At 41.6% G+C, this 26,621-nt stretch overlaps 1 protein-coding gene and 1 pseudogene across 2 annotated transcripts; one reads left to right on the top strand and one right to left on the bottom strand.

Moving 5' to 3' along the window:
* Positions 1 to 881: 881 nt before the first annotated feature.
* LOC141489213 (H-2 class II histocompatibility antigen, E-S beta chain-like) lies at positions 882 to 16,988 on the top strand (annotated as a pseudogene).
* On the bottom strand, positions 12,021 to 26,506 carry LOC141523623 (uncharacterized). Of its 2 annotated transcripts, none has more exons than XM_074236942.1 (2): positions 26,328 to 26,506; positions 12,021 to 18,063 (listed from the first exon to the last, which is right to left on the bottom strand). In XM_074236942.1, the coding sequence occupies exon 2, from the start codon at positions 17,783 to 17,785 to the stop codon at positions 17,039 to 17,041; it is 747 nt and encodes a 248-aa protein (XP_074093043.1). In that variant the 5' UTR covers positions 17,786 to 18,063; positions 26,328 to 26,506; the 3' UTR covers positions 12,021 to 17,038. The 2 variants fall into 2 exon arrangements, 1 of the variants encoding a protein (XP_074093043.1); XR_012478542.1 differs by lacking the exon at positions 12,021 to 18,063 and adding an exon at positions 24,252 to 24,587.
* Between the last annotated feature and the right edge of the window lie 115 nt (positions 26,507 to 26,621).

Here is a 26,621-nt window from a genome sequence, read left to right as displayed (position 1 = left end):
TAAAATCAAATCTACATAACTGGGAAAATGTCTATTGCTCATGGGAAAATGACAATTCTCCTTAAATTAAATTACATATTCAGTGCCATATCAAAAAACCAAAAATTACTTTATCGAGCTAAAAAATAATTAATTCACGTGGAGGAACAAAAAGGTCAAGAATTTCAAGGGAATTAATGAAAAATAATGTAAAGGAAGGTGACCTAGTCAGATCAGATTTAAAATTATATTATAAACTATTCGCTACTGGCTAAGAAATAGAGTGGTGGATCAATGGAATAGATCTGATGCAAAAGAAACAGTAATAAATGACTATAGTAATTTCTTGTTTGATAAACCCAAACAATTCCAACTTCTGGGATAAAGATGCACTTTTTGATAATACCTGCTGTAAAAATTGACTCACTTAATCATCAGTTCCATCACTTAGTAAATATCGAATGCTGATCTGCAGGTGATGCTGGGGTTGAAGCAAGGCTGTCTCTCACAGTGGGTTTCATGTCCCAGATTCCCTGACATAATCAGACAGCACAGAGATCCTGGGGAGTGGAGAATGTCTGTGATGGGATCCAGTCCTGAGGACAGAGGGCTCTTCAGTAAAGACTTGTGGACCAAGTGATAAAGAACCTGGACTGACTTTTGTCTCTTGTTGTATCTCTAGAGTTTAATAGTGTCTAGAACATAGTAGGGGCATATTGTTTATTGATAAACTCACCAAAGAGAAAACTGAACTGTCCCTGTCCTCAAGAAACTCATATTCTTTCAGGATAGATCATGTGTCCACAATCTAGGCCAAGTCCAGATGAAATGAAAGCAAGTGATGTGGGAGAGGAGAAACATTAGTACTAGGTGGGAACCAATAAAGGCTCCTAGAAGAGGGGATGCTGGGGGTGAGTATGGCAGGAGGGCAGGGGCTCTAGGAATGGAGGAGTGATGAGGGAGCATATTCTAGACATAGGGAGCATCTTCTCCAAAGACAGAAAGAGGAAGTGGCATGTGATGGGTCAGGGACAGCCAGAAGGCTCTTTGAGTTGGAATGTGAAATGTGAAGGGGACTAATATAGAATAAACCTGGGAAGAAAGATTGAAGACACACTGGAAAAGACTTGAAAGGCCAACCAGGAAGGTTTGAATTTGACTCCAGAGTCAAGACAGACCCTCTGGAGGCTCTTCATCAGGGACTCGACACAACCAGACCTGTGTTTTAGAAACAAGCTTTTGGTAGATATGGGGAGTGAGAGGAGAGAGGCTAGGAGCAGAGAGACAACCAGGAGGCTGTTGTGACAGTCCAGGAAAGAGATAATTCTTCCTTTCATGAGATTCTATGACTTCTGTGATTTTTTTTCTACCAGAAAAACAATTATTAGAATAAACCCTGCAAAGGAAACTTTTACCTGAGAACTAATGACCCAATTCATTCCTGATGATGATTGGTTCTCTCAATTTTGAGCTTACCCAACCCTAGGGCAGACAAGAGACTACAAATTCTTAGTCTGAGATATGTGAGAGTTGGTTTTCATGAAGTGAGGACCCCCCTGACTATTCTATCTCTGAGTCCCTTAGCCTCATCTTGTCTCCAGAATGGTGTGTGTGCCTTGCTCCCCCAGAGCTTCTGGACTGAGGTGCTGGCTGTGACTCTGTTCATCCTGAATTCCCGTGTGGCCTCAAGCAAACATACCCCAGTAAAGTACAGAAAAGCAGTTCCCCAGAGAACTCAGGGGGTTAAAAGGGAGCACTCTTCCTCTAAGCCCAGATCAAAGGAAGCACTTGGGACTTTGATGGTCCTCAGAGAAATGGACAAGAGGTGAAGTTGGTTTTCAGGCTCCTCTCTCAACTATTCTTCCTTTGGTCCTCTGCATCCTTTCCCCCTTTTTCTTAAGGTTCAGGATCTTCATGCAGCCCCCCTCCCCCTCTCCAAGAAAGTAAAGCTCTAGGCATTTTATCAATAATATTATCAAACACTTATTGTCTGCCAGACACTGTGCTAATTAATGCTAAGGAGAGAAAAAAAAGGCAAAGGACATTCCTGGTCTTAAGAGATCAGTTTAATGAGAGAGACAATATGAAACAATTCTGTGAAAAGAAGATATATACAGGATACATGGACATAAATAATCAGCAGAGGAAAGGTATTAACATTAATGTAGATCAGGAAACATGGGGAAGGTGGGATTTGAGCTAATCCTTGAAATAAGCCAGGGAAGTCAGGAGGCTCAGGTGAAGAGAAAGTGTTCTGAGCAGGGAGACACCCAGAGAGAGCCCAGAGCGGGGAGATAGAGAAATTGAAGGAAGGAAGAGCAAGAAGGTCAATGTCACTGGATGGAAGAGTTCTGGGGTCCTGGGAATGTTAAGTGTAAAAAGTCTTGACAGGTAAGAGCTAGTGAAGGGCTTTGAAGGCCAAGGAGAGGATTTTGTATTTGATCTGGAAGTGACAGGGAGTCACTGGAGTTTATTGATTAGGACTGACATGGTCAGAGCTGCCAAGGTCTCCCACTCCCAACTAAAATTTTCTGTCCCACTAAATACCATCACAGACTCTGCATATGGAACTGGAAAGATTTCAGTTTGGCTAAAGTTATTGGGAAGGAAGGGGTGGACTCTCCTGGATACTTTCCTAGGCATGATTTCAAGACCATAAGTGAAACTGAATTATCAGGGACAATCTTGGTTTTTCATGGATAATATCATGGTGAAATAGGAAGGTCTCTCATCCATTCCTTGGAAGCAGGTTAGAGGCAGATACTGGGCTGGAGAGGCCAACGGGACTGACCCAGGCTCCCTGGATCAGCTTGGGCTTGCTCTCTGACCTCTTTCGGAGAATGTAAGTATTGTAGGGGAGCAAACAAAATCCTTATTGTTTCTCTGCAGCCTGGCCTGGCTCCTTGGCATGGCCAATTGTGGCCTCTTTTGGGATCTTCCTTTGCTCTAGAGCTGTTCTCCAGAACCTGACCCCCTCTGGAGCTCTGGAGAAGAGGATGCTGGGTGTGACTCCTATTATCTGGGGCTGGACAAGAGAGGAAGGGTCTTCTAGAGACAGTCTGTCAGGACCTGTCCAAGGGCAATGGAATGTTCAATTCTTGCAGGGAGAGGACTTCTGAACCAGTTGACAGCCTCAGAACCCCCTGGTGTCAGCCATGGATGTACTGAGCAGTTGCTGCCCCCTTGTGCACATCTATCTAACCTACACAATATTTTCATTGTTCTGGATGAGCTGTGTCCATCTACTTCCCTGTGGCCCCACTCATCACCTTCAGCCAAAGTGTTACCTCATTAGAATGAATGTCACTTCATAATGAACACTCTACTTTTTTCTATTTGTATTCCTAATGCTTGGCATATAGTTGGTAATTACTAAATGTGTTTTTATACATTTATTCAAGAGTAGTCTTATAAACTCAGATTACTGTACTAAGTTAGAGGTCATTGGATACAGATGAATTTGTCTGTAAAAGGAACTAGAGAAATAGGATATAAGCTGGTGGTGTATAAGAGAATTAAATAAAGGACAGATTCATGTGCAGATTATTGGAGAATTATGTCTGTAAAAGGAATCAGAGAAATAGGAAATAAGTTGGTGAAGTACAAAAGAATCAAGGACAGATCTATATTTTGATTACTTGTCTATATTTCAGTACTTATATTAATAATTGATTTAGGACCTTATTGATTCAAAAGTTCTTGCCAAGGTACAGATTTCAGCTCATCATACCTAAGTGACTTTTATTCAGATTCCATAATTTCCCTATGAAGTTCACCCAATTTCATAGCAGTCATCCTTACTCTCTCCTTTTTTAATTGGTTTTTTTGGGGGGTAAGGCAATGGGGTTAAGTGACTTGCCCACAGCTAGGGCAATTAAGTGTCTGAGATTAGATTTGAACTCAGATCCTTCTGACTCCAGGGCTGGTGCTCTATTCACTATGCCACCTAGTTGCCCCAGTCTCTCCTGACATTGGGAGGGTACTAGTGGATCACAGCTGTCATTCTTTTTCTTGCCATGATTACAGCCTTCCTTACTATATGTTTTCTGATGCTATCTTTGACCCCCTTCCCCCTCTTTGAAATGTTTGTATATTTCAACCTGTTTATGTCCTCTGTATTCCTTTACAATGCCTTGTGTGTTATGGTCATGCTTAATTCTTCAGAGACAGTTGCAATCCACATTTTAGTGCCATATTACAATACCATGAGAATATTAGTATTATAAAGATGAGCATTTTCTTTCATGAAAAATTTGAGATCAGTAAGAGAGCTCTAAAATTTTTCTGGTTGAAATCCCAATTTTTCTGATCAATTTAATTTTGTGCCCAACTCATTACCATATCTATAAAACTATTAAGAATAGACACACTGATGGGCAGGCTCTAGAAGAGCCCTTCTGGGCTACATTGTCCAACAAAAACCCAACACAGGCCATATGTAAAATTCAATACCCATTCTTGACTATAATGCAACCCACACCACCAAAGAACAGAACAACAAATTTGATATCCCCTCCCCAACCCCATGAATGTTTCCCAAGGGCCTCATGCAACCCATATTCTGCAGGTTGTACACACCTGCCTATTGAATGATTTACACAAGGGGATGCTGAAATCAGTCCAATAGATATTCTTCATTCTCTTGCTCTTTCCACTTTGAATAGATAGGTCAAACCTCTTTGAGTGATAAATCCCTTCCAGAAGGTCGCCATTGTTCAAGGTCTTCTTGGAGTCAGCACAATGGCATCCCCAAGAAGAAACATCTGTGAGAATTCTTCTTTGACCTGGGCTCTTCACTGGATCTCTGCCCCACAAAGATCTATCTTTGGCTTATACGCAGTTCAGGGTTTTCTCTATCAAGCATAGTGCATCCATACAACATTTGGATACTATCAATATAAAAGTAACAATGATTGCAGAGAGAAAAAAGACAGGTAATGTTACTGGATGAAACAAGGAATGACAGTGGAAATTCTTGAACCTTATTGCTAACCAAAGAAAAGTGATTTGAGAGAATATTAGTAACTACTGACTTGCATGCCCATTCTTTCACCTTTTAAAAAAATCTTTATGAGAATCATCTAAAAATGAACAGAGAGAATCTATGATAAGGAATAAGAAGGGAATAAGTAGACTTTCACAAAAGGGATTCAACAGCAGACCACTTCTATACCATTTCAAAATTAACTAAAAGATTTATAGAATATAAAATCATACTTACTGCTTTTTAATTATGAGAAAGTCTTTGATTCCATAACCCTTCCAAATTCTCTGAAAGGCAGAAAACTAGAAATAATCTCATGCAATACTCCTCTGAACATAAACACCCAACGAGGCAGAAAAATTAAATATTCATATAAATAATTTGCATAAATACAAAAAATATTCCAGTCTTACAAGTCGAAAGAGATGAAAAATGTTCAACATTCAGATAATGACATTTTAATTAATTTATCACTGTGCATATTTGGAAGAGACTCTGCGGATGGATAATGAATTGGACACAGTCTCTGCTTCTCTCCCTCCCTCCTTTTTCCTCTGCAATCTAGTCTGGCTCCCATCCTCATTATTCAGTTGAAATGCTCTTTCCAAAGTGGCCAAGGATCTATGTCTTCATGGACAAAGCCGATGGTCTTTTCTCAGCCTTCATCCATCATGAACTTTCTGTTGCTGGCATCTTCCTCCTCTCCTGGTGATTCTCTCTTCTCTGGGATCTTGTGACTCTGCTCTCTCAGTTCTTTCCTTCCCTGGCTGATCTCTCTTTCTCTATCCCATTTGCAGTCTTCTCATCCACATCCTGTGGCCCAAATGGGGGATATTTCCTGAGGCTCTGTCCTGGATCCTCTTGTCTTCTCTCTCTCCTCTCTATGACTTCATCAGCTCTCGTGGAGTTCAACCCCTTCTCTGGGGTCGAATTGTTGGTCTCTGGACTTCAGGAGGGGGCGGGGGTGACCATGCCAAGAAGTGTAGCCTGAGGTTGGCATATTCTCATTGGTAAGGCTCAGGTCACCCGGTCGATTCGAGGGTGAGGGTGCCTGTCAGGGCTAACCCTCCCCCTTCTGTCCCCTAGAGCTCTTTCTGGTGCAGGGAAAGTGCGAGTGTAACTTTGTGAAGGGGACACAGCATGTGCGGTTCACGGAGAGGCACATGTACAACGGGCAGGAGGACGTGCGCTTCGACAGCGATGTCAGGGAGTTCGTGGCGGTGACGGAGCGGGGGCTGCGCGAGGCCGAGCGATGGAACACCCAGCAGGAATACGTGGAGGACAGGCGGGCCCAGGGGGACGCGTTTTGCAGGCACAATGATGAAGCGTCTGCCGCAGGAGCGGTGAGTGTGCGGTCCAGGAGAAGGAAGGGAGGGAGCAAAGGAGCCCAGCGGGGACCCAGGAGGGAGAGGAGCGGCCGGGAAAGGGGGCTAGAGCAGGGAGGGGAGAGAGGGAGGAGGCTGTGATGGGAGGGGGCAGATGGGGAGGAGAGAAGGGGGGTGGGAGGGGAGAAGTCACAGGAGTAGATACAGGGACAGGGACCCCCAGAGCAGCGGAGAGAAGGGGGGGCAGGGATGTGGCAGGGAGAGAGAGGAGGAGAGAGGGGACCAAGAGGGGTGGAGCAGGGAGGGGAAGAGATTGTGGAGAAAGGGGGGATGAAGGGGAAGGAAGACATGTGAGAGAGGGGAAGGGGATGGAGGGAGAAGAGGAGGGGAAGTGAGAGTGGGAGAAGAAAGATGATGGGGAAGAATTAGAAAAACATGAGAGAAGGGGACAAGGGGAGCAAAGAGAGGAGAAAGGGAAGAATGAATGGGGGAGAAACAGGACAGGGGCGGGGGGAGGGCTGTCAGCATGAATTTTGTTTCTTTGAACCTTTTTTTCCCTCAAATTCAGATATTCTTACTTTCTCCGATTCTAATGGGGATAATTTGCCTTGGGAGCAAGCCAAAAAAAGCTTCAATAAATCTCTCACATTCATACAATGCTAAAATGGTTAACATGTAGTGCCACAGAAAGAGTGTCAGACCTGAAAGAGTTATCTTCCTGAGTTCAAGTTTGACCTCAGACACTTACTAGCTGTTTGACCTTGGAGAAATTGCTCAACAACTTTTGCCTCAGTTTCCCTTATCTGTAAAATGAGCTGGAGAAAGAAATAGTGCACCACTATTTGCCAAGAAAATCCCAAATGGGGTCACAAAGAGTTGAAAATTGTTGAAAAACAACTGAACTACAGCAAAATGGTTAATGTGAAATAAATCCCCCAAGTCCCGAGTACCTACAGGTGCCCTTTTAACATCTTAAGTAAAACTGTTCCTTTTTTGTCCCTGAACCAAACTCAGCAGAAGTTTTCCATGCTTTGCTCCTGACTCAACCATCTTCTTTCTTCCCTTCCTCCTCTCAAACTTCTCTAAAACAACTGTGGTATTGATAGCCTCTCTTAATATTTGAACTGGAAATATTTCTTAAAATGGTTTACTATTTACACCTGTGACCTGTTTTGGAAGTTTGATTACTTATAAAGTAAAAGAAGCCATTTGTAATGATAAATCCTGCCTGCCAATTTCTTCCCCTATCACTGAATTCTGATGAGCTGGGACTGTGATCATTCAATACCGTGGACTTCTGGGGTTCCTTCTGCTAGTGCAAATTCTGAGTCTTAGAGGGAGCTTAACTGTCCACCAAGCTGTCCATTTCTGGCCCTGGGGAGAAGAGGAAAGCTGAGTCTGATTATGGATCAGCTGACAGAGGTGGGGGCTGCACTAAGAGACCAGCTCTGACTCCTCCACTCAAGATCTTTCTTGTTCTTTGAGTTGAACCTGAGGTGATTGTGTATCCATTCAAGCTGGCTCCCCTGGGACACCCCATGTTTGTTCTATCACTGATTTCTATCCTGGGGATATTGAGGTCAGGTGGTTCCTGAATGAGCAGGAGGAGATAACTGGGGTTGTGTTCACAGGCTTGCTCAGCAATGGAGACTGGACCTACCAGATTCTGGTGATGCTGGAAATGACCCCCAAGAGTGGAGATGTCTACACCTGCCATGTGGAGCACTCCAGCCTTGAGAGACCTGTCATCTTGGAATGGAGATAGCCCTCCCTCATCCTCCAGTTCTAACATTGCTCAGTCTGTGAAGCCAACTCTGAGACTCCTCTCAGTGTGCTTTCTGTGTCCTCTTTTCTTCTGCCAAGGGCTAATACAGATCCCATTTAGTGCTACCCCCCCTCCCCTTTCTCCAGCAAGCCCCTCTATTGACAATGCTGACCAAAGAGCTATGGACACCAGAACCCCATCAGACTCCTTCCTGGCAACAGCCCTGGGAGCTGGCCTCTCTCTCTCTCTGGGACTGTATGATCAGTCTGTAGACCCCTTTCCCCTGGGATCGGAAAACTGTCAGAGATGTCAGTATCTCTAATGAACTTTAACTTCTTGAATCCTGAAAGGCCCTTTGTCCACCTGTCCTTTCCTTTCTTAGACAGGATATAACCAATTTCTCTGGCTCATCAGGGCAGCTAGGTGGTGCAGGAGATAGAGCACTCACCTTGGAGTTAGGAGGATGGGAGTTTGAATCTGACCTCAAATATTTGATACTAGCTGTATGACTTTGGGCAAGTCACTTAACCCTGATTGCCCTGTATCCAGGGCCCTCTCCAGTCATCTTGATTGATTCACTGGATCCAGATGGCTCTGGAGACTGGTAGCCTGATTTCCTAGCTCATATATGATTCATGTGCTTGTAATGGCATCAACTCCCTTAATTTCATGGTCTTCAAGAACAAAGGACAAGCATCATCATCATCATACTTCTGAGACCCCTCTGTTTCCCTGGCTCCTGGAAGGAAAGTGTTGATCCTTGGTGTCTCTTCTTTATAGATACACAATATGAATTTGCCCAGAGTAAGATACTGAGTGGTGTCGGGGGCCTGGTACTGGGGTTGGTCTTCTTGGTTGTGGTCTTCACTGTCCACCGGAAGAGTTGGAAAGGTGAGATGCTCTGGTGAAAGTCCAGAGGTCCCCCCCCCCCATGATTTCCTGAAGGCCAGAGAGGATATTTGACTATGCCAGAAATCTGACCCCAGGTCAGGGGTGGTCTGGTTTTTGACTTCATCTCTTCCTTCCCAGAAACTTATAGAAGCTGGTGAAGGGTTAGGATTCAAGGATCTTAGGGAATCCCATTGTCACTGATAGAGAGAGCCTTGGGAGGGGTCTCAGGTTCAATTCTTTAACCTCTCCCCCACCATTCTCCCCTATCCACTTACACAGTTGTAGATGGATGGCGGAAGTGAAGCATCAGTTATGGGCTTCCTCTATGGTATAGGGCCTGGGCTGAGCAGTGTGGGAAGCCCCGCCCCCATAGTGCTCAGAACCTTGTGCCCTTTGCTTCTATGAATTCAGGATTTACCAGTATGCATATCTGTCTCCCTCCCTTTCCCAGGAAATCAGTTCACAACAAACATCCCTTAATCCCATGTGGGATCAGAGTTTGCATGATTACAGTCTCTGCCCAGTGGGGCCTGAAGTCATGAAGAGACTTGGAGGCTTCATTGGGGAGAAGTGGTTCTGTTTGTGATTTCAGATCCACATGTCAGCTCTTCTGTTTTGTATACTCTGCAGGGCTCCTGAACTGATTCCTCAGTCTGTATCCCCTGGAACTGCGGCCTCCCCTCAACTTCCTTCCCATGTTTGGAGGCCTCCCTGCTTGTGTTCAATATCAGGAAGTTAACCCTACTGATTCTTTCCCTGGAATAGCTTCTTGCTTGTATCTTTCAATGCATGTGTTCTTTGGCATTTCTTCACCAGAACTTCAAAGACCCCTCCACCCTCCTTTGTTCTTGTACCCATGTTTTATCCATTTTTTCCTTGAATCTTTATCCCAATAAGAAGAAGACTGAGAATCATCTGTAGCTTGGGTGACATGGAGACAAATTGAATGGAGCAGAGGGAGAAAACAAGGCCTTAGGAGGTAGGATCTGTCAAAGCTTGAAATCCTTCCAGGGGTAAAGATTGGGATCCATCACCTTTCCATCCTGGGAGCCTCTTGTCCTTGTCCTTCCATGATTCTTGCAGAGGTTGATGATCCAGTGTGCGACTGACCTTCCTCCACAATTTTTGATGTTATAGAGATAGCAGACTGTCTACCCAGTCATGTACCTCTTGGATGACTTTCCTTCCATCACTTCTGTTCATTTCTAATTAGATCATGTGCTTCTATGTTGTACTTATTAAAAAAATTAAAGTTTAATAATACCTTTTATCTTTATGTTATATTCATTGCTTAATACACACCCTATCCCCATAGGACTTTCTTCATGATAAAATTTTTTCTCAAAAGTTCCATATATGGGACAGCTAGGTGGTGCAGTGGATAGAGCACCAGTCCTGGAGTCAGGAGTACCTGAGTTCAAATCTGGCCTCAGACCCTTAATAATTACCTAGCTGTATGGCCTTGAACAAGCCACTTAACCCCATTTGCCTTGCAAACCCCTAAAAAATAATGATAATACATATACATATATATCCAACAGTTTATGCAATAATACATACTCATAGTCTCCCCACTTCTTCTAGAAGATTTAGCAGCTTCTCCATTAAGGGATTGTAGGATTTGGAATATGATATTTCAGAAGGCAAAAGAGTTTGAATAAAATCAAGAATCAATTACCTAGCAATACTGAACATAATTTTGCAGAGGAAAAGATGGATATTCATTGAAATAGGAGACTTTCAAACTTTACTGATGAAATGCCTAGAGGTGAACTAAAAATTTGATCTTCAAATACAAGACTCAAGTGAAGCATAAAAGTTAGTAAAAAGGAAAGGTAAATCATGAGGGACTTAATAATGTTGAACTGCTTATATTTATGCATGGGAAGATCATACTGATGACTCATGTAAGCTTTCTCATTTATTAGGGCATTTAGAAGGAGCTTATTTAGACAAGGCAGAAGTAGGAGTTGAATTTGAAGGTATAATAAAAAGAGGAAGTTAATGGTGAGAGAGGAATGTACTTGGAGAAAGAGAGGAAGAGGAAGATTGGGGTAAGTTCATATAAAAGGTAAGAAAAAGTTTTTGCAGTGGAGTGGAAAAGGGGGAAGGTGAGGAGGATTGAGTGAACCTTTCTCTTATTGAAATTGGTTCAGAGAGGGAATATAATATACATTCAATTGGGTTTAGAAATCTATCTTACCCTAGAGAAAAGTCAGAGAGGAAAAGGATGGGAAAAAGATGATTGAGAGTAGGTAATAGAAAGGATCAAAGATTGTGGGAGGTGGTAATCAAATGGAGGGAAATACAGTTAACAAAAATAACTGGGAAATAAAAACTACTGAAACATTTCTCTGATAAATATGTCATTTCTCAAATAAAGAGAACTGAGACAAATTTATAAAAAATAAGAGCCATTCCCCAATGGATAAATGATCAAGAGATGTGAGCAGTTTTCAGATGATGTTATCAATGCAATCTATTTGAATCATTTTTAAAATGTCCTAACTTTTGGTTGATAAACAAAATGTGAGTTGGAACAATTTTGAGGTGCTAGGAAGAAGTAGAAAATGACCAATGTTGCAAGGAATGTAGGGAGATTGAGACACTGATGCACTTTTGGAGGAGTTATAAAATGATTCAAAAATTCTGCAGAGTAATTTGGAAATATACCCAAAGGGTTATAAAACCATGACTACCCTTTAGCCTAGTGGTGCCGCTGCCAAGTCTATATTCCAGAAGAGATGAAATACAGGAAAAAAATCTATATGTATAGAGATATTTATAGCAGCTCTTTTCTGGTGATGGGGAGCTAGAGATTGAGGTCAAACAGTTGGGAAATGGATAAACAAATTGTGGTATGTGATTGAGATGAAATGATGTTCTGTTTTGGGAAAGGATGAACAGACTACTCAGTAAAATACATGAAAAGATGTAATGGGAAATGTACTGTATTCAAAGTAGTATCAAAATTGTTGAATGATCAGCTTGAATGACTTTGCTTTTCTCAGCAGTGCTATGACCCAGGACAACTCTGAAGGACTTATGATGGGCCAATGCTATCCATCCCAAAGATAGAGATGATGTCTGAATGCAGATTGTATCATATTTTTCCCCTTTGTTTTTATTGAGGTTTTTCTTTTTTGGAGGGAGGGGTTATGTTTACTTTTATAGCATGACTCTTGTGGTAATGTTTTTCATGTCTGCACATTTTTAAAATAACTTGTTTTCTCAATGGAGGGGAATTGGGATGGGAGGAAAGGAGAGAATTTGGAACTCAAGGTTTTGGAAGTTAATGTTGAAACTTGGTTTTGCATGTAACCAGGGGTAAAATAAAAAATGATTGAAAAGAAGAAAGAAAGCAGAGTTTGTCCATCAGCCAGCATCACACCATCCATAATGGAACCATTGGATACAACAAATGGAGAAATTTGGAAAGCTGTTTAATTATTTCACCTCCTTTAGTAGTCTACTTTCTAAGGATACAGACATAATTAGTTTGACAAACACACTGCCAAAGTTATCTTGGTGTTTGGGAAGTTCCAAAGGAAAGTGTAGGAATGAAGAGTTTTTATGCTGGCTACCAAACTGCAGGTTCACAGAGCCATTGTGCAGACCTCATTGTTGTAAGCCTCTGAAACCTACCAGTCTGAATATCTACCAGTACCATGCCAGGAAGCTGAATCACTTTCATTTGAATTGTCTTGAGGAAATTCTGAAGATCACTTGGAAGGATAAGATGCCAGACACTGAGGTCCTTTATTGAGATAAACTGCCAAGTCTTTCAGCTCTACTGTAGAGAATCCAACTCCAAGTAGCTGGTCATGTTGTTGAAATGCCAAACATAAATTTGCCTAAAAGACCACTTTAAAAAGAACTTTAAAAAGGAAAGTGGTCAATTAGAAATCAGAAGAAGCCCTCAAGGATGCCTTCAAGGTCTCTCTGAAGAACTCTAGACTCTATTATAGTGAGACTATAATGTGTGCCCAGAACTACTCATCATGGTGTGCTGCATCAAAGAAGGTGTTATGCTCTATGAGAAAAGCTTAATTGAAGTAATTGAAAAGAAATATGAGATGTACAAATTTAGAAACATTTCTGTTATGTTCCTGCCAGACTAGCTGCTCAGGAAGTGTTAGGTTCTTGTTGGCTAACTTATCCTTACCCAGGCAAAGGTTGAAGAGGCAGGAGACAAGGATGGCAAGTTCTTCAAGTTCTCCCTAGAGTTCTCCAAGTTCTCTGTTTATTAAACCAAATACAAGTTCCTGGTCCACTCCTACTCCCAGCACTCTCCAATCAACCAGTAAAACAGTGCTTCAGTGCTCAAGGACACCAGATGATGAAAGTTTACAGTACTCCCGCATACAACAGTCCCTTACATATCCCCCCCCTTTTTTTGAAGCAAAATTCCTTAATTCAATTACATAATGAATACATGAATCCACAGATTTATCCCAGAAGGGCGTCAAGATTTGTGATAGTTCGCTTACCATAACTGTGATGATAGATGAGACAAAGAATATATAACATCAGTAACATTTGACAATTATATCAATTTAACATCAAAACAAATTAGATAGTACAAATATCTCTTTCCTAAATGAAATCATCAAATTATATGATTCAATATTCCCAAATTCCTTGAGATGCAATTTATCCCAATTATATTTTCCTTCTTAGCGCATACAAATTCTCAAGGTTTGTTACAAAACTTAGGTAACTAAATTACTCTGTTTCTTTTTGGATTAAAAGATTAAACACAAGGTAGAGGCCCTTTTCCCTCCCTGTTTTCAAAACCTGAAGACAGGAAATCTACCCCACTTTGGGCTGCATTTTCAATCAACCCAACTCCTATCCATGGATAACACACAAAAATATTAGCCATAAGTGCAGGCTTTATTCAAAAGATGAAATCTGAATTTCCCAAACTCAGAAAAAAAGTCTTCTTCCCCTTTTTTCTTAAGAAATTGACAAGTTTCCCAATCAATAGCCTATTCTCCAACCACCCCCTCCTCCCCAAACCAGGAAGAAGGCATGGGGGTCCCTTCATTTCTAAAATAAGTTTTTTGAGGGGTCTTGCACTTTCTATGGTGAAGTATGCATACCTTCTGAGAGATAAGTTTGAGTTTTGAAGTTCTTAAAAAGAAGATTTCCCTTCTCCCTCCTCCCTCCCTTTGCAGAGGGTGGGAGCAGCAGAGAAAGAGAGAGAGCATTTGAAATTGAGTTGTTATCAACAGTACAATGTGGAGTTGTTACATTTTCTGAACAATAGCCAGCACCATTACAAATGCCCAATAGTATGTAAAATTTTTGCTCTCAACACAGGAAGTACACTTAGTGTGTACTTTAATGTTTTCTTGTGCCAGAGCAAGAGTTGTGATGTGCTTGGTTATAGACTGGAGAGTGAAATTTGTTGTGACTTAGGGAATGGAATTCGTCATAGGCGGCAGGGTTGACATCACGGTCTGTGGCACCGATGAGAAGTCTCTAAAGTTTAGGGGTTTGGGTTGTGCTTAGCACACATACAGCAGTCAGGCAGGACAAAGTAATGGCCAGGAGGTCCCTCGCATACCATTACTGGTACTGGTGCTCAGGTGGACTGCTGCTGAGGAAGAAGCTCCATCCCCCTTTGGCACTGTTTGGGAGACTCCAATTCCTGCTGGATCCTCAATGCTGAATATTTATTTGTTTCTTCTTCCTTAAAATCTTCCCCCAGTTAACAAACAACCTGTTACCTCTCAGAAGTCCTCTGCTCTGGGATCTTGCCTGAAATTTCTATTGCTTGTATCTGCTGGTTCTTATCCCGGACTCCACTCAGATGGCTCCACCTTTGTGTCCCTGTTCGGGTGCCAGTGTTATGTTCCTTTTAGACTAGCTGCTCAGGAAGTGTTAGTTTCCTGCTGGCTAGCTTATCCTTATCCAGACAAACATCAGGAGACAAGGGAGACAAGGATGACAAGTTCTCCTTAGAGTTCTCCATTTATTAAACCTAATACAAGTGCTTAAATATACTCCCCAGTCCCTGGTCTACTCCCACTCCCATTGTACTCTTCAGTCAACCGGTAAATAACACTCTGGTGCTGGAGGGCACCAGATGATGAAAGTTTACAGTACTCCCACACAAACAGTCCCTTACAACATGTCCCAAATTGAACTCATTGCTTCCCCTAAACCCAAACCTCCTTCACACTTTCCTATTCCTAACGAATATCATACAATTCTTCCAGTCTCATGGTTCATGATCTTGGTTTCATCTCTGATTCCTCCCTTGGCTTCCCCCACAGAGTCACTGCCATTAGATCCCTTACATATGACAGGTGAAAGATGAAATGGCTGAGGAAGGAAAGATCTGAGTTTCTGAGCATATAGATTGATTAAATGATATATGCCATTTTCTCCACAAACTGAAAGCAGATCTCCTTAGTTTAGGAGAATATTAATTAAATATCGAAAATACTAAATAAAGCCAATGAATTAAAAGGAAATAATTGAACATTAAGTAACTTGGATTCTAATTATTAGGAAATATTAGGGAGTTTCCAAATTGGGAGGAGATCAAACAGGTACAATTCATTTGAAATCTTAAAAAAAGTTGTTCCTCCTACCCAAGTATCTTTGAACATTCCTAGGAGCTTGGAAACAAATGTCTGATTGATTACTATGAGGCTGATTTTCAGATAAGATCTATGGGTGTTTGGGATGTTCAATTCTGAGAAAACTCCTTGCCTTATTCTGTGGATCTGCCCTTGTTTGTGGTCAGCATAACCTGGGCCTTAAGTAAGGGTCTCTAAGCAGCCATGGAAAACAAGGAAATAAAGTTTTTCCCAATTTTCATACTCTCCATAATTGAATAGAAAGGAAACTGAGCCAGCTCCAATACTGAATCATGTGAAGTCAGTGTGGTTCTCTCACTTCCTACAGTTCATCACTTGCTAAACAAATTCCTCATTTTCCTCCTCCATACAACCCTTTCTCTCCCATGGCCCCCAAGTGAGCAGACCCTCATCTCTTGTTGCCAGAAAGATTGGTGTCTCCAGTTTAGATCTGAGAGTTCTCACAAGTGAAAGATTCTATATTTTAGCAAGCCTTCCAGGTTTACAGAAGTTTCTTGAAGACATGTTGATTAATAAGGGTTGGGAAGGGACCTGAGGGAGAGAGAGTGAAAAGGGAAGCAGCCCAGAGATCCGGCTGAACTGAGTATGAGAAGGAAAGGAGAGAAAGACAAGGGGGGCCTTAGTCCGGTCACATGACAGAGAGACCCAGGGTTCTCAAGCATCAGAGGCAGGTGGCTCTAAATTACAGAAAGAAACTGTTCATCCTTGTAGGAGAAAGAAGGGAGAAGAGAGAGCTTCCTTGAATTAAATGCACTTCTGTAGTGGGCTGGACAAGGGGAGTGGTCCAGCACCTGGCTCCAGGTATTCTCCAATAGGTGAGCTACCTGCTGGTCTTTTCTGTCCCAAAGTATGGAACCTCTAAGTCCAACATGTCATTTCCTGTGGAAGATGATTGTTAGGCCTGCATAAGTTTGAGCCATTAATGGCCAAGTGTAGGGGGTTCCCACGAAGCCTTTCCCCATCCCCTTCATTCTAGTGCTTTCCCTCTTGGGGCTGTTTTCAAAATTGTCCTGAAAGTAACTTGTTAGCACACAGAGGTTTCCATGTTGTCACCCCCAGGGACTTTTACCTTTCTTTGTGTTCCCCTCAGTTAACACTTTGCATGTACATAATAGGTCTGACAAACTTCTGACTAGGGAGTTACTTCAATACTGTGCAGTTTGGATGATTGTCTCCTGTGGGCAGCACCTGCCTAGTATACAATGGCTGACACTAGGGGATTCTGGGCTGTCTACTGGTTCAGCAGCCATCCTCCTGCTAGGAGGGGACATCCCATTGTCCTTGGGCTTCCCCTGATCAGGACCTGATAGACACCCCGAGTGGTGTCCTGTCATCTTTCCCAGCCTCATAACCTGGCAGGCTCGGCAAGTCCTAGTAAGCGCCTTGGCGTGTGCGGCCTGAGATCGAAACCTGAAGTGTCCTGTGTCTAAGAGCTGTAGCATCTTATTTTTGCTTAGATGAGTTGAGCAATGAAGCTGATTCAGGAATGTTTTCCTAGAGATTCTGGGAGCAAGAGTTGGCGGTTGGCTGTGTAATACCAGTCATGGGCATCTTTTTCAGCATCTTTCATCGATTGGATCCAAGTTAAGTCAGAGTCCGAATAGGATGGTTGAGGTGGTAGGTCCCCCATACCAGGAGGGGGTATGGACAACTGGAAGACACTAATCTTCTGACTGTCAGAGCCCTTCTCTTCCACTTTCTTGGCTGCCATGTCCACAAAATGATTTCCACAGGCTGTCAATGTGTCCCTTTTCTGGTGTCCTGGGACATGGATCACAGCTACTTTGGCAGGGAGGAGGACAGCCTGAAGTAAATCTAAAATTTCTTGTTTATGTTTAATCTCTTTGCCTTCTGAGGTGATAAATCCCCACTCCCAATATAGAGCTCCATGCACATGGAGCATACTGAAAGCATATCTGCTGTCAGTGTAGATGGTAACCTTCTTTCCTTCTGCCAGTTGCAAGGCTTTAGTGAGGGCTATCAATTCAGCTTTCTGAGCGGATGTATCTCTGGGCAGGCTTTTGGTCCAGATGATTTCACTGGTGTCAGTCACAACAGCTGCTCCTTCTAGCCTCTGTCCATTCTTCATGAAGCTACTTCTGTCCATGAACCATACCAGATCAGGGTGGGGCAAGGGAGTATCTTTCACATCTGGTCGAACTGTTTGGTTTTCGGCTAGGATGTCTGGGCAATGGTGTAGTGGAGGTTCTAGTTCAGGGTCTGGCATGAGGGTGGGCAAATTCAAAGAGGCTGGAACCCCAAACTGTATATGGGGTGCATCAAGGAGGAGTCCTTGGAGATGGAGCCATCAGATCAGGCCTTTGGAGCTTGTCAAACACACATTGTAGATTGTGGTTCTGGTGGTAAAGGACTGAGCTGACCCAAGGTTTGGGGATGGACTGAAAAGTTATCAGCACAGCTCCAGGGATCAGGGAAGCAAAGAGGGGCCAGTGGCTCTAGATGTGACCAAGAGTCAGAAGGATGTCAGGTATTTAACATCAGGATCTGAAAATGAGAACATCTTAATATATACTTTCCCACTTTGAAAACCTGAATTTTCCAGGATAAAACACAAATATCCAAGAAACCAGGAGGCTAAAAAGATGTTTAAGGTTCCATGGGGTCCAGATCTAATCTTATTCCCTTGGATTGGTGACCATATAAGAAGTCATTCTGAGTCCCAAGGACTGAGGCCAAGATTTCTCCTTCTTCCTGATTCCTTATTCTTCTGAAGGAGCTTTACCTGTGGGTGAGTCCCTCAAACTCTTATCTGCTCAGAATCCCAGAATCTTAACCTTAGTGATGATCTAGGCCAAAGATCTCATTTACAGATGAGGAATCTGAGACCCCTAAATTAGTAACTTAACCAAGATGACTCAGTAGTAATTGCCAGGGAAATGTACACCAGCATGGTAAGCTGTTATATTTGTGTGGGTTAGGATATTTATGGGTTAAAGGGTTATAAGTTGGGTGGTCATGGTGTGACTGGAAAAGCTGAGACACAGAGGAAGCCCTGCAGAGGAAGAATCAGTCAGGTTTTCTGACTTGTTTGTGGGAGATGAGGGTAAAAGAGAAACCCAAGTCACAAATTACTCTGGATTTTCTAGAGTTGGTATAGGACAGATTGGTGATGTCACTCAAAGAAAGAGAAAGATTTGATTTCAGGGAAAGATTATGACTTTTACATGTTTAGTTTGAGGTGCTTAAGAACATACAGGTAGAGATGTTTGACAGGAAGCTGGAAATGTAGAAAATGAGACTACAAAAAAGGCTGGACCAAGATCAGTATTCAGAAGATGACTAGAGAGGGAGAAATGAAGGGAGTGGTAGGGAATAGATGTCTGAGAGAGAAAGAAGGAATATGGAGAAAGGAGAATAGAGGGTGGTGACTTTGGATCATGAATATATTTAGTGATTCACAAAGGGAAGTCAGCTCAGGAGACAGGTTGGAGAGGTAAGAAAAAGTGAGGCTGGTGAGCTGTCACAGAAGCCTAGGGAGGGAAGGTTTTTCAAGGAGGTGAACTTCAGGGTCAAAGACAGCAGTGAGAGAGAGATAAATTATTATAATTTATGAAAGGCTATAAATGGGGGGCACTTCCTCTAAGACTTTAACAATTTTCTTGCTTCTCAAATAAAAAATTATGCCCTGAATGGGATCCTGTTCTTTTGAGTAGTGACTGAGTCCTCAGTTTGGTCCTTCAGATATTTCAATCTTATCTGACTCTTTGTGAACCCATTTGAAGTTTTCTTGGCAAAGATACTGGAGAGATTTGCAATTAATTTCTCCCACTCCCAGGGTCATATTTGAACTCAGACATTCATGATTCCAAACCCAGGGCTGCATCTCCTGGGTCAACTAGCTGCTGAGAACTCTGACTGCTATTTCAGAAAAGGTCCTGTCTTGCTTCACCTCCTTTCTTTCTCTGCAACTGCTTCCTCCACAACCCCCTTGCCAAGCTCATCATAGAGATGCACCCACCCTTTCTTCACAGCTCTTCTCCCACACACTCTCCAAAGTAAAATTTGGATCCAAGAACTGTGATAAAATCTATTTTCCATTCTTCTTTGAAGATCTATGTCACTGCCCAAAACTGATGACCTTTTCTCAGCCTTTATTCTTCATGAACTTTGCAATATCTGACACTGGCAGCTCCTCTGCTCCTGGGGATTTTCTCCTCTCTGGGATATTGTTACACTGCTCTCTCTTTCTCAGTCCCCTTTACAGGCTTCTCTTCCACATCCTGTGCTCTAAATAGGGGTCTTTCCTAAAGCTCTCTCCTGGGCCCACTGTCTCCTCTCTTAAGATTTCATCAGTCCCCATAGCTTTCATCCCCATCTCTGTTCAGATGATTCCTAAATCTGTGCCTCCTGCCCCAGTTGCTGTCCAGTATCACCTGCTGCCTCCTGGATGTCTCTAAGCTCTCTTAAACACCCGTCCCAAATTGAACTCATTGCTTACCCCCAAACCCAAGCCTCTTTCCCACTTGCCTATTCCTTTTTTATTATATAAATATTTTATTTGTTTTTAATGATATATAATAGTAGTTTCTACTTACCATTTTTGGTAAAGTTTTGAACTTTATACTCTTTCCTCAACTCTCTCTTCCCTCCCCTTCCCCCCATCCATTTATCAAAATTGAATGGGTTGAGAGAAAAAAATATCCTTGAGGAAAATATAAAATATTAGAGATAGCAAAATTATGTACTACATAAGACAACTTTTTTAAAAAATCTGTTTAAACTCCACAGTTCTTTCTCTGGATACAGATGGGATTCTCTGTTGCCGATACCCTGAAATTGTCCCTGATTGTTGCACTGATGGAATGAGCAAGTCCATTAAGGTTGATCATCACCCCCAAGCTGCTGTTATGGTATATTATTCTCATCTGCTCATTTCACTCAGCATCAGTTCCTGCAAGGCTTTCCAGGCTTTTCTGAAATCTCATCCCTCCTGGTTTCTAATGGAACAATAGTGTTCCACCTTTCTATTCCTAATGAACATCATACAGTTCTCCTAGTCCCATGGTTCATGACCTTGGTTTCATCTCTGATTCCTAACTCTGCCTCCCACACCGAGTCACTGCCATTTGACAGGTGAAAAATGAAGTGAATGAGGAAACAAAGATTCGAGCTTCTGAACATATGGACTTATTAAATAATATAGGCCAATTACTCCACAACTTAGAACTAGACCTCAGTAGAGGCCTGGAACCAGAAAATAGGGAAAGACAAACTTTTATTTAATAGAAGAAAATAATTAAATAAGGCCAATGAATTAAAAGGAAATAATACAACATTAGGTAATTTGGATTCTAATTAGAGGAAAGATTGGGTATTTTCCAAATTGGAAGTGTTGTCACTGGGATTTTTTTTTTGGATACTGAATAACTAAGGAATTTGCATGCTTGGGATTTTAAAATTGCTCAGGATTTTATTACAAATTATTACAAAGTAAATAGATTAAAACTCCGGAAGTTTCAACACTTTAGGACAGGGTGAATAATAAAAGGGTAGGACAATTGCTTTGGAAAGAGAGACAGAGACAGAGAGAAGGTGTTAAAGAGAGACAGGAATAAAGAAAGTCAGGGAGAGTTGACTGGACCAGAGAGAACAGACTGGCACCAAGTGGAGGTCTAGCCCAGGTTTTATAACCTTGCCCATTATCTGTGCACTTGAGGGCAAACGAGGAAACTTTCCCCCCCACCACCACATGACAGAAACCAGGTAGAAGGCTGAAGGCTGGGGGCTGGGAATGAGGAGACAGGATACAAATTTTACATTAAACAATGAAACAATAGGAGTTAGTTTACATCTCAAGAGCAAAGAGCTTTCCATACCTTTAACAAGATTCCAGATTTAACAGCATTAAAAGTTACAGAACTAGTTTCTGATTATAATTTTTCTACATTCATAATACCGTGCATCATTTCCTCCCCCTCCTTAAAATTATTTAGGACCTTTCAGGGTTCATTTGAAAATGAATGCATTGCAGGGAGAACTCCATTGAGGCAGGGTCCAGAGAATAATTGCTAACAGGACAGGCACAGCTGTCTGGCATCCTGCAGAGGATGCTATTGGAGATGTACAGCTAGTAACCTAGAGAAACAAAACTCAGGGAAAAAAAGTTTGAGCAAGTAAAACCAGAGAGAGAAATTTTAACAGAGAAAACTATTTAACAGAAAAGGCTATTTAACAAAGGGAGTTATTTAACAGACAAACCTAGAAAATCTATAAAAAGCAAGAATTATACTTTATGATCCTAAGCCAATATCAGAATACTTTTCATAAGAACATGGGTTCCAATATAACAGATTCATTAATGGATGTCATGTTAAATTGTAACCAAAAGCTCAAGAATAGTATAAGCAAATGTACTGTATTATCATTTTAGGACTGAACATGCCCAATAAGTAATTTGCAACAAAATTTTCTATCTTAACTTTAGCCATGTTTAGAATGAACAAAAATTCTAGTTGAACAATGGATCTCTCTTTTAAAGCAGTTAAAAAAATAGACCAATAAGCATTATCCTGATATAAGCAGCTATGCTGATATTTCTTTTCCCTAAGGGAACTTGTTGTGATAAAGAATCACATCCTATGTTAAAAAACAGCCAAGACTAAATAGTTGCTGATTATTAAAGATTTAGAAGATAGAGTTCCAATGGCTTGCTCTCATACTAAATTATGGTGCACCTGGCATGATTATGGCAATTTGCTATTAAAGAGCATATAGGGACATGTTCATTAGATGTCCTTTGCAGGCAGAAGTACCAGACAATCCTTTCCAATGAGCCAGGTTCCAGGTATGCCAGCATAGTGCTTCCTTTAAGAGAATCTTACCACAGATGAGGCTGAGATCATTCTCTCAAAGACCACTCACTCCATCTGCAGTATTGAAGTCAAACCTCATAGGCTAATGAATTCACTGGCATAATGTTATTTTTCTATTTTAACATACCTGATGCAGAAAGATCAACTATCAATATATTATAATATAGCAATTACCCATAACCAGAGCTTCAGGTGACTTGAGCACTAAGGAATGAGACTATGCCAGGCTATAGTATGATATATGAGATACAGAGAAAAATTATAATTCAATTGCTGCTCAGGTACCTAAGGACAGTACTATAAAGGAAATACAATAAGTAGAATTTGAAATGTAAAAATCTAACAAGCCTAATTCACATTTAGAACTGAATTTTTTTGTAAAAGCAACTTTTTGAAATGAAACTATTCAGTTATTAACTACATTTAAAATAACTAAAACATCTCCTTTGACTAGGAGATTGCCCATCATCTTCAGATATCTCTCAAAACAATTATCTAGAGATTGCCAGAGAAATCTCAAATTATCAATATTTTATCTTTTTTCATATTACCTAGATGGCTTTACCTCAAAGCAAACAACCACAGTTTTGGTATATATATGTATCCAAAATGGTCCCAATTTGCATATATAACTAGAAACTTCTATAAAGATAACTTGTCATTAATCCTGTTTAATTACTAGCCATAGTCAAAGTACAAATTATTACTTTCAGAATTCTTTAAAGCCATTAGAACATCTTAGTTGGCTTTAAATTTCCAACATGTGTTATTAATTCCAATGTAATAAAACAGTAGTGATGACATCCAGGTAATCAAGTCGCTTAACATATATATTATAAAATTTTCCAAAACAATATTTCCATTATTATATTGTACATTATTTAGTAAAATTTGGAATCCTATTGGTGGTCTTGGTTTTGATATTTCCCTTTCATTACTCTTACTAAATAATCAGTTATTAATTCCAGGCTTCAATACTATGATAGTATTCAAATAGCTTATATGTTCATAAGAGATAACAAAATAATTATAAGCTTATCACATAACTGATAAAATTTTTTTTCACATCTTACTCACAGACTCACAAACACACATCAGCAGAAAACATACTTAGGCTAAATCTCATACCCTTCGAACAAAATCAAACAATGAAGAGATTTTCCTTATTACAATGTTTTATATGTTTATTTACCTCTATCTCAAATATACTTTTTTATAAAAAAGAAAATGAGAATTCTGAAGGATTCAAACTTATACATATGATAATTTTTTAAAACCTCAATTAACTTTTATTTATGCCACGGATGCTACGTAAAGTTACATTCACATCAAATGAGATTTCAAATTGATACATTTTCTTATTTTCAAATAACAGATGTTACGTAGATTTTACTTTAGTCATATATATATATATATATATATATATATATTCCTTTCCATAAACATATGAGAGGAAAAGTTTTTACAAATTATTTTCTTCACCAACAAAAAACCTAATATGCTTTATGTTTTTCTAAACCCAAGAGAACAGTAAAGTCTCAATTAATTAACATAGGTTGAATACAGCAGCCAGTCAATATTAGGCTCACAAAAACTTAACTTACACACTTTCAAATGCAACCCATAGATGGATTCAGTCTCCTTTTTTTCTTTTCTTCTAAGACCAGTGACTAAAAAAAACAGGCACAGCTTATCTGCAGATCAGATTGTGATGTTTGTTTATTTTCTAATTTAAACCTGATTTAAAGGGAAAGATATAGTGTTTGCAACTTCTTATTGCGGGCATATGGTATTAAAATGTCCTGTTAGGGTCAGAGAAAATCCCCAATCTCCGAACAGAGACACTCGACACGATGGAGATGCAATAGCAAGGGTTTATTAAACTAGGTAAACAGCGGGGCTTCTCCGGTGGTTTGGTTATAGGTTTCGTGAGTCTTCAGGTTAGATATTTCCTAAACTAGTCTGAAGGGAGTATGAAGGTTACTCCCTCCGTTTGACAGCTGCCAGAGTATCATCATCCTGGTTAGATAGAGGAACGGGTACCCCCTTCTGGTTGTCATATACACGGGTTAATTCTGTGCTTAAGGGGTTGACTGGATCTGCTGTAGCTTGCCACTGGGCTTCCTGTTCTCGACTTTCCTCGGGGCTGGCTGTCCGCATGTGCGAGTGATGTATCCACGCGGGGATTCCGTCAATCTTAACAGCAGTAGGGGTTGTAAGAATTATTTGGTAAGGGCCCTTCCACCTAGGTTCTAAAGTTTTACAGTTATGCCTTTTAACCCAGACACACATTCCAGGGGAGTATTCAACAGGGGGGTTCCTTTTTGCCCTTTGAGATTGTGTAGAGCCCTAAGGGCTGGCCAAATCTCCCTCTGGGTTCGCTGTAAGGCTTTTAACATGGTTTGAAAGCTGGGAACGGCATTTTCGAGGGAGTGGGTTGGAAGGGAAGGAATGACAGGAGGAGGGGTCCCGTACATTATTTCGAAGGGGGTTAAGCCTAGGTGATAGGGGGTGTTTCAGGAGCGGAACAGGGCAAAGGGAAGGAGGGTCACCCAGTCTCTGCCAGTCTCTAGAGACAATTTGGTTAGAGGGGGGTAGAATGAGGGTCACACACAACATACTCTCCCACAGAGGCCAAAGAGGAGGCAGAGGGGGGTCAGGTTCTAAAGGCTAGCTCTAGAGCAGGGGAGGATCCCAAAGAGGCCAAGACTAACCATGATAGGAGCCAGGCCAGGCTGCAGGGAACCAAAGGGACAATGACAGAGGGGGTTTTGTCTTCTCCCCTACAATATGTATGCTCTCTGAAAGAGGATTGTGTCCTACCTCCAAGATGGTACCCTTCCTACCCAGGATAGAGGATCCCACCCCCTACTGTGTCATGGCAGAGACCACTTGATGCAGACCAGTCTCAGAGAGAGTAGCAGCAGCATTAGTGTGGAGACCAGAGAGGACACTGAGAGAAGGGGGGTCAGGGAGCAAGCCATACCTGAAGCAGGGGAGTGGGGGACATTGGACCTACACCACTTTTTTTTCAACTCATTAACAAAAAATCATGAAAATAAGAGAAAAGTCAACCTGGGTCAATCCCTTGATCTCTGCAGCCCAGTATCTGCCTTTAATCTACCTCCTAGAAATGGATGGGAGAACTTCCCCTACTCCATCATGATGTTATCCATAAAAATTTGGAATGGTCCTAAATACTCCAGATTTCCTTATGGCACTGAAGTCAAACATGGGAAATTATTCCCAGAAAGTCCATCCCTTCCTCCCCCAGTAGCAGCCAAATGGAAATATTTCCAACTCTATGGGCAGATTCTGTGAAGATGTTTAGTGGGACAGAAAAGTTTAGATGTGGATGGGAAGCTTTGGCAGCTCTGGCCATGTCTCTCCTAATCACTAAAGTTCAATGACTTCCTGTCACCTCCAGCATCAACACTCTTCTTCCTCCCCTTTGCCTCCTGACTTCCCTGGCTTACGTCAAAAATCAACTCAAGTCCCACCTTCCCTGATTCTCCTTAATTTTAGCTCCTTCCCTCTACTGATTATGTTCCATTTATCCTGTATCTGTCTTGATTCTACAGAATTGTTTGCATGTTGTCTCCCTCATTAAAGTCATCTCCAAGAGCAGGAACTGTCCTTTGCTTTTCTTTCTATCCTTAGCTTTGGCACAATGCTGATAGACAATAGCTACTTAATAACTGTTTATTGACAAGCTGCCTGGAATTATCAGCTCTTGGGGGAGGAGCAGTTATCAAGTCCCTGGACCCCAAGTAAAAAGGGAAATAAAAGATCAAAGGAAGAGTTAATTGGGAGGGGAAATGGAAAACCTGTTGCCCTGTCCCCAGTCCTTCCTTTGGACTGGGCCAAGAGAGAAGAGTACTCCCTTTGGACCAGACCCCATCCCCTCCCCTCGGGGAACTACTCCTTTGCACTTACCTGGGCTATGTCTGCCTGAGACCTGGGACTTCAGCACCAGCAGAATCAGAGAAAGAAACCTTGTCCAGAAACCCCTGGGAAATATGACACCCACCATCCTGGACACAAGGCAAAGCTCAGGGACCTTGAGAGATAGAACAGTCAGGGTGGTCCTCACTTAATGGGAACTAACCCCCCACTTCTCCCAGACTAAGAATTTATAGACTTTCTGGTCCCCCTCAGGGTTGGGCAACCTCAGAGATGAGAGAACAAATCAGCATCAGGAATGAAATGCATCATTAGTTTCCTGGCAGA

This window comes from Macrotis lagotis, chromosome 5, assembly GCF_037893015.1.
Source record: "Macrotis lagotis isolate mMagLag1 chromosome 5, bilby.v1.9.chrom.fasta, whole genome shotgun sequence".
Lineage (NCBI taxonomy): Eukaryota > Metazoa > Chordata > Mammalia > Peramelemorphia > Peramelidae > Macrotis > Macrotis lagotis.
This window is presented reverse-complemented; position numbering and strand designations above follow the sequence as displayed.

Excerpts from the sequence above, each read along its gene's own strand:
- LOC141523623 (XM_074236942.1), bottom strand. The coding sequence starts at position 17,785 with ATGCCAGACCCTGAACTAGAACCTCCACTACACCATTGCCCAGACATC.